Genomic DNA, 12,639 nt, shown 5'->3' on the forward strand with positions numbered 1-12,639 from the left:
CAAGAGAGGGTTTGTTTACACTGCAAGTGCAATGTTTATTCCACTCATCCTAACCCCCTAGAAATGCTGAACATGAGGCAGACTCCCCAAATGACTGTGTGCACATCGACACAGATCCAAAAGTAGTGGAAATGGACTCCTACCACACTGTACTGTGCTGTGCACAAGCTAAACCCTGTCTCTTGCTTTGAATCCACGTGAATGAAGCAATACAGCTTCCGCACCTGAGCTGGCAAGGCTGCAATGTACTGTACCATATGGATCTTCTGGCTTAGTTATTCTCTAATTTGCAAAGCAAATACAGAGAACTCTACAGTGAATTCTGAAAGCATGACAGTAAGACCAGACATCAAGTCAGGAAGCTATACTACTACCTCAGACAAGTATAACTACATTTTTGTAATAGAGAGGACTCAAAAATTTTTGAACTCCTTTTCAAATAATTATGACAAGTTTGTACTTCCAGCCAGAAGTTTGTCTAGTAACAGGAAGAAGGTTGTTAGAAACTTGTGATCCTCATGTGTATAGAGCCTCACGCACAGTAAGTTTATTTCTATTTCATGATTCCTATCCATGTCAATGCAAATTAAAGGGCTTTCACGCATATGAGTAACAGGACCTACAGTGACAGCTGTTTGGAAAGGCAGGCATAGCCTATTCAGAGATGTGCAATCGCACAAATGTGGAATGTGCCCAAGATACTGAGATGAGCATTAAGAAAAAAGAGCAACTCTGAAATACTCTGCAAGCCTGAAGAAAACTACTAAATGGATTACTTTTACTTTTATCATGACAGACTATTCTGACAACTATGGTACCCAGTTGTGGCAAATGAGTAATTAGGAGAGACTAATTTAATTATGCAGGGAAACACTCCAGAAATTAGCAGGCTAATTATGAGTTTTGATTCTCTATCAGATTACACCTTCATGATTTCTAACCAGTACCTACCAATTTTTTCCAGTTGTTTAGACACATGAAGTGAATTTTCCCAAAGTTTGCACCTGAAACACTTTGCTAAAATCAAAGAGTTTAATAAAGCAGAAAAGTTGTTCTTGCACGATGCCAAAAAGTCAGATAACCCTGTAAAAATAAGATTGACCTGTATTAATCAAATAAAATGTAGCTTTTTATTATATGACCCAAAAAATGATTAAATTTTACCATACATCTAGTAACTCTTATGCCATTTCTAAATATTCTCCCAGTATCTTGTGTCAAAGTAAAGTCTTGAATAGGTATGCATCCTAGCTGAGCCTGAATAAGACTGGAAAAAAAAATATTTTTGGGTGTATAAGCCATACGGTAAGCAGAGTACAGCAACATAAAAGTTTCTACTGGAAAACAAAAGAAAATTCAGGGTAGAAATAATGAAATGCAAGATTTAGTCCTCTATAAAGTGAGACAAATTTTAACATGGACTTCAACAGCCATAAAATGACAGCTTTTCAATAAAAAGAAAGAACAAAATATAGTATTTACCAGTTTATTTTCATTTCTCTTGTTTTTATCTTCCCCTCCATTGGAAACCTATGCATGAAAATAAACATATATTCTGCTATTAATTTTATTTATTGCTAAAAAGATACTTTCCTTTTTCAATGTATTTATTTTTTATACCTGATTGTTAATTTGTCCTTGTCTTTATTCAAACTGTTCAGTATTTTCTTTTCGTTTGTTCTTAACTTGACATCCAGAAATTCTGTGCAGTTGGAGATCATTGTAATCTGTAACAATTTCACTTTTTGATTAATTGTCTGTCTTTGCCATTTTTTCTACCATTTCTTCCAACTTTTTCTAAAAAAAGCTTTAAAAAATATATTGTCTCAACACTAAGACTGTGAAAAGATGGTCAATCAGTTTTTTCTAATACTGACCAACTTTCTCTCATCTTCCTATAAAAGCTATTATATAACAAAAGGGGAAGATTTTTCTTTCAGTTTTTAGATTGCTATTCCACTTGAAATTATCCAAAAATCAACACTGCTAACACTTTATGACATACAAGGCAAATAGAAATAGTTTTTGCTATCTTTTATGTACTTCACTTTACTTTTTTAATACTTTAGTAACAAAGATAGCCACAGGAGAACAGGCATTCCATTTTTTTCATGGCCAATCTGTTCTACCATGGTATTTGCTTGAAAACAAAATGTCTTTCGTGACCTAACAGTAGTAATAACAACCTGTTATCTGACAGAGGAAAAGACAAAAACATTCTTTTAGAAGTAAAATCTGCTCTCTGTGCAGCTGATTTTTGCAGTAAAAAGTAACTACTAAACTACAAACTAATACACTGTTTAATACATAAAAAGAACAGATTCAGCAACTTTGTATCTTTGTAAGCAAGGTTAGTGAGGGGAGAGAGTTGGAAATTGAAAGATGCCAGAGTACAAAGGCTCAAAAATACTCCATATGGAATTTATTTAGATGGGTTCTCTAAAACTTTATACTTAAACTAAGTCTGCGCTAGTTAAAAGAAATAACATCTGCTTATCTTTGATTCTGTTTAAAATCAATGAAACATATGTAAATTTTCTTTAAAAAGTTAAATTACCAATTCATTTAAAGTCTCTGTTCCCTTAATTGTGAAAAATTGTTTCACTGTATCAAATGCAATATAATACCATGCCATTAATCTTCCAGTCTCTGTAAAAGAAGAATATACCTTAAAAAATAAATACGCCAAGTATTTTTTTAGTGTATTTTTTAAAGTCACAAATCAAATTAGTTTTCTTATTACAGGGCTCTATGAGATTTACCACCACTGACTCAGCATGTTATTGCCCCCAGCTGTCTGATAGATATTACTGATCCCATTATAGAGTGGCAGAAAGAAACGTGCCAGTTACAGTTTTCTCCAATGGAGATGAATTCACACTAATACACCAGACTGTGAACTGTGGCTGCTGAGAATCCAACCACCTCTAGCAGAGGATTGTAGAGAAAGATATTGATAAAACCCGTCCTTCATTGCACTGTGTCACATCCAATCATTCTCAGATAATTTTCTGTAATTTTCTCCTCATCTACAAGATTTCCAGCAACAACAAGACAAGATCTATTCATGGATCAACATTAAGAGAATGAACTTCCATGATTTGTTAAAGAAACTTGCTCATATATTCTAGCCAAACAATCCCTCAGATTCTGCTCTCTACTACATTTGCGTACTCCTATTAACAGGTCACAATAACTGTGTTCACTTCATAGTTCACTACTATCTCAACATGACTCTGAAAATTAGTTTATTCAAAAACAGTGCTACCTGTTGGTTTGAAATTATTTGCTTCATCCATCCTGATCAAATCAAAAGATGATAAATCATTTAGGTTCTTCAAACACAGTTCTGTTGACAATTTGAAAAGATATCTATTTTTAGCACATGCGGAAAAACTTATCTATGTACAAACTAGAAACATAATCAAATTGAAATTAATGTATACCCAAGTAATTCCACTGAATTTAAGTATAGGTTTTAGAACATGATCCTGCTTCTACTAAAGTTGGTGGTTAACTTCTGCTTGGGGAAAGCTCCCTGAAAGATACTTGATACAGGACACCTCAACTCTTTTTCAGTAATGCAAAAGAAGCTAAGTAAAAGAAACTAGACACATGGAAAGTAGGCTGCCATATTCAATTCTGATTGCCAGACCAGAGAGCTCACAGTATTTATGCAAAAGATCTCCACAACAGTGTTAACACTTATTGGTTGAAATTTCAATATCCAGAGGTATTTATGAATTCTTAATCAGAAATTTTCATACTCTATCAGGTGCATTTGTATTTACTTCACTAAACATATTTAGTCAGATATCTGCATGAGGATGACCAAAATGTTTTGGTTTTCTCTCTTGCAAAACCAAGGTAATTAAAAGGCAAATATTTATAAAATGTTGAGAATTTAAAATTGAATTGGGAAAGCACTCAAAGTGATAGTTCCCATAGCAACCAGAAATCATCCACAATGTACATGAAATGTATGAAAACATAACTATACACATTACTACAAAATATTTCATGTGTGCAGGGAAAAGAAGCTAGATTCTGTAAAAACTTTAAATAAAGATTGTCTGTAAGATCAAAGTACTTCAGGGAAAGATAATTCACACCTAAAAAACATTTTTAAGTGAAGTCTTCTACCCTAGCACTATCTATAAAGGTGATTTCAAACCTTGCCTTCTCCCATGAAGTCTTATTTAGGTAGTAACATGCTTCATACCCTCCACTCCTTTCAACCTACATGACAAAACCAGAATGCCCTGATCTAAAATACAGAAAAAGGTAGAAAACAACTGAATGAGCATATGAACTAGGTAACTTTTCTTACTGGTAAGTATTCCTTTTTTTCTTATCTGCAAATCATAATCAATGTCTCTCATATTTGGAGACTTCAAGCAGTAGTGTATATACTAAGTGTATTCCTGGAGATGGTTCCTTGAAACCCTTATAAAATAAATTAAGCCTCAGCATAGTTCCACACCAAGCCCAACAACAATCACAAATTTTTCTACATAATTGTGTAAAATTTAATAAATGTGTAAGTGGAGTCCAAATTTCAGGGCATGTATCAGTCTATGTTTTCATGTACCAGGTCCCCTCCAGATATTTAAGCTCCAAATGGTCTAGCATAGAAATACACAGAATTATGATGACATGAAGACTTTCAATGAAGAGAGAAAACAGCATTTGTAGATTTGCAAAACACCATTTACAATCTTAGTAAGTAGTACTTTATTAATATACTTATTTTGGATCTTCTAGAAAACATACATTAAGAAAAACAAATTAATAAAGAGTTATATGCTATTTCCATAGTTAAGATGAGAGGTTCTGATTTCCAAACTATTTAGTCAGCTGTAGGTTTTCTAATGGAATTTTAAATAACTAAATAGCAGTATTAAAAAAACCCCAAACAGTAATTGGGTTCTACTCAGGGCTTAGCAAAAAAAGCCTCTTAAAAGTAGTCTTCCAGTAGTTTTTAGAGTATTACAGGAAAAACATGGTGCTCCAATTTCTTTTTGTACCTGTAAAGTTGGATGCCTCATTCTCATATTACTGCTTGCTCAAAGACCAAGTGTGATTTCTTAATTATGTATTTGCATTCTCTCAGTTCTTTGCTATTATGCATTTGTTATTCATATGAAAACTTCATAACTAAATTTGGAATTAAAATAGCAAAATAATTCTTAAGAGGATCTACTGAATCCATACATCTGAGATATGACTGATATTGTATGGACTGCTAATGCACAGAAATCTTCAAAAGACTGCAAGTCTTACTTTGATGCCTCTAAGCAAAATAAGTAATTCAATCCATAAGGGCCAAATTTCAGGTAACAAGCAAACAATGCACTAGAATGTGCATCTCCAATGCAAAATGTCATGGTCAGAGAGTGGAAGTCTCAGATCATATCAGTCCAGATACCTGAACAGCAAACCTATACAATGTGAGTACTGTGATTTACCTGTACAAAAATACAGAATTTAAGATCTGCTCCTATCCTCCAAATCACCAAGTCCATTGCTGGACAAGATCTGCCACACTCTGGAGTTCTTTAAAATTCCTTTTTCACATTATTTATGCATTTTTGAATGACCAATGCAAAAATATCCCTCATTACACAAAAAAAAAAAAAAAAGTGTTCCCTCTCTCCACCTGCTCTTTATTATTGCTGACTAACATGCTATAATCATGCAATTTTAAACTGTTTCTGAACAAGGTGATGTTTATATTTTACATCCTTTTTTTTCAACACTAAATTTATGATGAAGGGAAGATGACAGTTTCTCAAAAAAGCTTTTTTGAAAGTATAGCAACAAAAAATAATGAAAGCAAATGAAACCAATCAAAGGAAAATTAGGAAGAATGATGAGCAATCAAAATTAAAATGCTCTGCTCCATATATGGAGATGAAGTAAAGGCATTTAATTTTTTTCCTCTATATCAGAAAAACTGTTTCACAAATCAAAATGCACTGATAGTGTTTCAAAAGTATTAATAATTAAATAAAATCAATAGCACGACATAGTAAATTACATTTATTCTGTGATGGGATCATTGAAATTAATGGAGGCATATAATAAAAATGGATGAACCCTCCCTAAAATGTAGTATCTTACTGAAAAAAGCTTAAAAGCCACTTACCTTGTAATTTTGCTTCAATTCCAATTTTATCCAATCCAGATGAAAAACCTTCAGGAAAAAAGCAAAAGGCTTTTTAACCTAATACAGTGACATACTTCCTTCTCAATATCAATTACCCCTCAAAACTAATTTGCTTATTTTTGGGAGGCAGACAAATACCCCAAAGGGAAGAATTTGTAAATATTTATTATACTGGGAACAAGACAAAAGCCTTACATAATGTAAGTATCTAAGTATCAGTAAGTGATTGTTAGAAGAGATGTGCAAAGGTAAAAGCTGCAGATATTCCCCTATGTAAATTATGAGAGTCCTAAAAACTGAAGAAATATCAGAACAACTTCACATGTAGAGTTTTCCTATTTTATAACATAGGAGGCCACCTAAATTGTAACATCCATTCAAGCATTAGATGTACTATGTTCCAGTTGCATTCTATAAATCCTTAAAAAAAAAATGTCTCCAGCAAGTGCCCAATGACTTCATAATCAGGTGTAGAGCAAGTTGCCAGGAACAAAGACATACTCAGGGCTGGGGACCAAGAAGCTGTTCTGTACAAGACAAACTGAAGACACCAGCATTAAGATAATTGAAATCTTGCTTTAGAAAAACTATGTAATATTAGACTTTTTTTTTTTTCTTAGCAGATTATTATACAGCGCTGCCCCCCCCCCCCCCCCCTTCCTTTTTACAACCAAAGCAAAGTCTAAACCCTTTCTAAGACATAGCATTCTTGGCATCAGCAACCCCTTGGGAAGCAAAATGAATTATAACTTTTTGAAGGCAGTGCTTCTGACCCTCCCCCTCTGCTCCACTTATATTCTAAAAGTTTTTTTGTTCTGATGAGAACAAAAGCACATTGCTCTCTATACTATTCAATATTCCAGATTTTTTTATCATGCAATTTGTAAATTGTGTGCCAGCTTCCTACTTTTTCTCTAATCCCCATTCATTATGTAACCCAAATGTAATCTTTAAATCTTTCTCCACAGCAAGGTGGAGCAGTATTTTTTAGTGGGCAGTACAAAACCAAACATTTCTCAGTTAAGAAGTTACACAGGAGTAATTTAACTATTAATAACAACCCTTTAAAAACTAAATGATGCAGTAGAATTGTTGGAATTGTAGGGTTTTTGCCAATAATAGTTTCTACTGATCTGCCTATAGATAGCATCAATATAATATAGCATTAACTTACTTGAGGCCTTCCTGCTCTCCCAATCATTTGCAGAATATCAGTTTCACTGTACTCTTGGAACACTCCTCCAACATAGTGCATTGTGGATTTTATAACCACCAGATGTGCAGGTAGATTGACTCCCATAGCTAAGGTGCTAGTAGTAACTACATCAGATTAAAGTATATTGATTGCAAGATGAACACCACTGAAATGTCTGGCAGACATTAAACAAGCAGCAAATAAGCAGTAACTTTTGATTCATAAGAGCTCTTATTTTCTCGTGAAGTCAGTGGGCATTCTGCCGCACAAAGAATTAGACTAAGTCTAATACAGACATATATTTGCATAAAAATTTCTGTGTATCTGATCAACATTAATTTATTACCAAGTATTCTTTAACAAATTACATCCCAGATATTTTTAAACATTCCTTAACATCTGGAGATAATCCAGAATCCAATCCATCTTCAATATAACACACACACACTGAAGAAACATTATTCATATTTCTTCACAGATATTTGATTACAGCCATGACTTCATCTTGCTTTGTAGGGATCAATATCTTTAAGACACATTTTTTAAAGTCATCAGTCATTAGCGTTGTTTATATCCATAGTACCAAGCCAGAATTACCACCAATACTACCATAACACTTTACCAATATGCACTTGCATACGGAAAACACAAGTCAAGTTTGTAGCATATTATCTCACAATTATGTTTTCTAATTCACTTTATCTAACAAATATATGGGGTGGCAAGAACTGAACATGGAAAGCCAGCTATACAGGCCAACTGATATTTCCAGTCCACTAGAAAAAAGTATTAATGAATTTTCCAATTCTTTTTTGAAATGAAAGGAGAACTAAAATAAGTAATCAGGTGCATCAAGAAAAAAGAATCCAATTTAAACTAAAGGCATAACCACACCACTTTGTAAGAATATTATTGTTTTTCATATCATGGTGTTATGCAAAATGGTAAATTTGTCAAAGCACAATAAGCTAACCATTAAAAAGTTGCAAAGAAAGGTCACCAGTGCAATTAGAGCTTCAGTCAACGTGTGTGTGTGTGTGTGTGTGTGTGTGTGTGTGTGTGTATACACATACATACACATTGTGAGTGTTCATACACTATTTCAAGGCCAAAGAATTTTTCCCCTTTGCAGTATGTGTGAAAGGTGTGTTTAAACCTTAGCCCTATCATACTCACAGATGTATAAAGTGGAATATGCCGCATACTCTTTCAGTTTCCACTTTCAAACTGCCATCTTCTCAGGATACATTAACAACATTTTGACTTTCAGTGTTACATTTACTTACAAAGTACTGGTAAGTCTCCAACAGTAAAAGCTCCTTCAATTATTTTTCTGTCAGATATCTCCATACCCGCATGATGATAAGCCACACCATACATTAAAAGATCTGATAATGAAATAATTATATGCATCCTTGACTAAATTTACTCAAGAAAGTATTCATTCAGAGTGGAGCAGTAGGAGGTCATATTTACCTCTCAGTTTGGAATCTTTCAATGAATTTGCCGACCTCTGTAATCTATGCAACACACACAAAAAAAGAACACTTCAAAATCACAAAACAGATTCACTAATGTAAGTGGAATATACAAAGATGAATGTATGTTTTTAAAAAGCAAAAATAAAGCTTCACATGAAACTAGATACACAATTACCTCACTAAAGATTGTAAGGTGTATTTCCTTGACATAATGTACATTTTTTACGCATGTTACCACAACTCTACTGCACTTGTGCTTTTTAAGGATGTTCTTAGTTCTCAACTACATGTTAGACTATCGAAAGGACACAGTCTTAAAGTAACTTTTAAAATGTACATTCCTTGGATATTTTCAACCACCACCTTTCCTGTCTTTGCAAAGGGAATAAACTGACTCTCCAGGGCAGCTGTTGCAGCCTTTCAAGCCCAGTCATCTTTCTAAATCACAACCTACAATCTAGGTGTGTTGTTCACATGAGACAAAGACGACAATATTTGAGGTCCAAAATCAGGAAGCAGCTTCTGTAGCTGCCATGATTAGGCAACCCTGAAGTAAATAATAATTAATATGGGTGAGGGCTGTATTTATTAAAGGTATCTGATAATGCAAAGACTTCTTATGGCTTAACTTAAAAAACTAGTAAGACCATATCCAATTCAACTATTCATATGCTTAATCCTTGCACTGCAAGGCCTTACAGGGCCATCGGAATTAACATCTGTATGTTTAAAAAGCAGCTTTTAGAAACAATTTAATGTTTGTTAAAAGTACCCTAAAAATCTGAGAAGCAAGTAAAACTTTCCAAGTGTCAATTTACCAAAAAGAATGTCGACTGTGATGATGATTTTGCTGCAGACACTGCTAGAAACTATTAGCTCAACAGCTTTCTTCACAGATGTCACAGGATTACTAAAACACACACTCATTAACAACTCAAATATAAAAATACCTCTGTTTCTGTTCTATACTCAGCAGAAATTTTGCATCTTTTGCAAGAACAGAAGCGGCCTGCTGTACTCCTTTTCTTGTGGCACAAAACTATAAATAAGAAAATATTTTTTTGAATCAACACTTTTAAGAAAGGAACAATTTCAAATGTGATTAAAAAAAAGCTGTTGTACCACAAGTGCTGGTTTTTGTTCCGAGTATGTTTGTATAATACTAGCGATCTTGTAGTTAAGAGTTAAGTCAAATTTGAATTCTGTCTGATTGTCACTGCAAGGAAAACCAAGCACAATTTTGCGTAGCTTCACTGGTCGTTGATCCTCATCTATTTTCAGACATACAGCAGGCATCTTACTATCGGAAAGCCATTCTGCAATCTTTAGAAAAGAAGAAATAGAATGGAAATTATAAATTTCTGGTTTTACTTATGCTCTGCTTTAACTGCATCACACAATAATTAACTTAGCTTTTGTCACATGTAAACTATTAACACATTTGACATTGCTTTTAACTTCAAAATCGCAGGCACAGTTCTGCTTTGTACAGGATCAATATAATGTGGATTAAGTCTGTTGAATTGTATTTAAGAGACAAAAAAACCACAAACAGAAGTCTAAAACTGAAGCATGTTCATCCATACTTGGCTGATAGTTCCATATGGCTGTAGGTCATTTGTTACATTAACATCAACCTCACAGCTGTCTTCAGCTGACAGCTTCAAAATGACAATTTTGTTATCAATCTGAATTTATAACTCCAGGTAAATTTTATAAAATACAACTACATTAATTAAAATACAGTTAAAATGTAACTCTTACATCTTCAGCGTTTGGGATTGTTGCAGAAACAGCTACAAATCTCAAGGGAGGAACAGTGTCATGATTCTCTGAAAGACGCCAAAGAGATGACTGAACAGTCTTCATTCGACTGACTACAACTTCTAATGTTGCACCACGGCTTTCATCCTTTATAACATGCACCTATTAGGAATTTTACAAGATTTGCTATATATATTTCTCCAGTTACAGTTTGTACATGTGTTAAATAAATGTTACATTTTCTAGGCTTCTTTTTATCTTCAAGAACAAAACCAGTGCATATAAAACTTTGATTTTCTTACCTCATCAATGAGAAACAGCCGTACAAGGTGGACTATAGAGTTGTCTTTCCATCTTCTAGTCATGCTATCCCATTTTTCCTAGGGGAAAAAAAAAAACAAAACTCAACAAAACAACAACAGAAGGTAAAAGATGTTTTAAAGGCCAACATATGCCAGAAATACAGTACAGGCAGACATGCTTAAACTTGAATAAACCTTTACATAAAATCAGTTAAATCAATCCAAGATAATGCCATGCATGTTTCATCTGGCACATTATTATATTACTAACTGTTCCTTATATGAACTAATGTTATGCACAGCAGTGTGTGGGCAAGCATAAAGTTACTATTTATTATTAAAAAAAGGAGCAGTCCTAGTAGCATACAGTTAGTAGACTACAAATGTCTGCTTATTCTAGGTTTTTGTAAGAATTGCGATTGAAACCTACAGGTGTAGTGATAATAATGTGAGCATGATGTATTTCAAATAAATCATCCATCACTGTATCTCCTGTCAGTTCCTTGCAGCTGAGGCCTACAGGTCCAAATTTTTCTTTCCAATCATCAAAACGCTGACTGCATAGAGCTTTTATTGGAGCCACTAAAAACAATACAAAATAATCAGTTATATCAGGAAACCCAAATCTTTTACTGTATTGCTAAACGTCTTCTTGAATTTAATTTCCCTAATTTCCAGCTTTGCTTTCAGAACCACAAAATTTGTAACTGGTATTATTATCCTTATTATCTTATTCCATGTGTACAGATCAGCATTGAGCTTTGGGCTCCAGTTCTTCCCTATCAGCAAACAGAAACAGAACCCTTTAACTAAGGCTATCATGCTCTCTTAATCCTGATCTTTTCCTCAATCCCACATGGAAACAATCATTCAGCTATCAAAGGTTTTCTCACAGACAGAAGCCACCACAGGAAATACATATTTTCTAATGGAAGATCATACAAATACCAACCTTTTTCCAGTTCAGAATGATTTGAGCACTCCATATTCAGAGAGAAAAATCATTATAAACAAGAAACGATCCACAAGTGAGAGAGAGAATACCAGAAGAAATCAAAATCTCTCTAAACCAAATGCACAGTTAAGTGTAGTCTGTGTCATACTGAGCAGCCAACACAGCTAGCAGTTCTGATGCTGGTCCTCATGAGTAGACTCCTAAAACAATCTATTTCTTGATATTTTTTTTTCCCTGTGGATACATACTATACTTCTACAGATGAGGTCAATTTCTAGAAATCAGAAGTAATCCTCTACAAGGACTGATACTAGCAACACACACAAGTCTATATTGGATGGATAATCTATATAGAAAATGCAGTGATTTAAGTGAAAGAAATAGTGATCTACACATGATCTGAAAACAGCAGTAATAAAATAGATCTTGCAATCATTACATTATAGGCTACTTAAGAGCCACTGGAATATGAACCACTTCTGCATATCTGCTGACAAGTGATCCCTAATATGAAGAGATACAAAGAATCAGTTTCTACTTTAGAAAGAGGTGTAAAATCTCACAAATGTATCAGGGGCCTATAAAGCAGGGGAAATCACTAGCTCTAGAAAACTAATTACCAGGAAGTAACTCATAAAATTGCAAAAGTAATAATCTTTCGCTCTCCAAGAATGCAAGAAGTTAGTGACTGCTCCCCAAACTTCAGTCACCAGTCCTTAGCATACGATAAAGCTACCGGGAAACAACTCTTAATTTACACAACTACTGCAAGC

General features: G+C 34.0%; 1 protein-coding gene across 1 annotated transcript in view; it reads right to left on the bottom strand.

The window, feature by feature from the left end:
* HFM1 (HFM1, ATP dependent DNA helicase homolog) overlaps positions 1-12,639 on the bottom strand; it is a 35,550-nt gene that overhangs the window by 12,834 nt on the left and 10,077 nt on the right. The window contains 15 exon segments of the mRNA XM_026853926.1: positions 952-1,083; positions 1,170-1,267; positions 1,483-1,530; positions 1,621-1,727; positions 2,558-2,649; positions 3,269-3,349; positions 6,149-6,196; positions 7,340-7,489; positions 8,651-8,752; positions 8,841-8,884; positions 9,796-9,884; positions 9,968-10,168; positions 10,610-10,771; positions 10,912-10,989; positions 11,342-11,493. Of these exon segments, the coding sequence (XP_026709727.1) occupies positions 952-1,083; positions 1,170-1,267; positions 1,483-1,530; positions 1,621-1,727; positions 2,558-2,649; positions 3,269-3,349; positions 6,149-6,196; positions 7,340-7,489; positions 8,651-8,752; positions 8,841-8,884; positions 9,796-9,884; positions 9,968-10,168; positions 10,610-10,771; positions 10,912-10,989; positions 11,342-11,493 (1,584 nt within the window).

The sequence above is a fragment of the Athene cunicularia genome (genome assembly GCF_003259725.1).
Source record: "Athene cunicularia isolate RWA chromosome 8 unlocalized genomic scaffold, athCun1 chr8_part1, whole genome shotgun sequence".
NCBI lineage: Eukaryota > Metazoa > Chordata > Aves > Strigiformes > Strigidae > Athene > Athene cunicularia.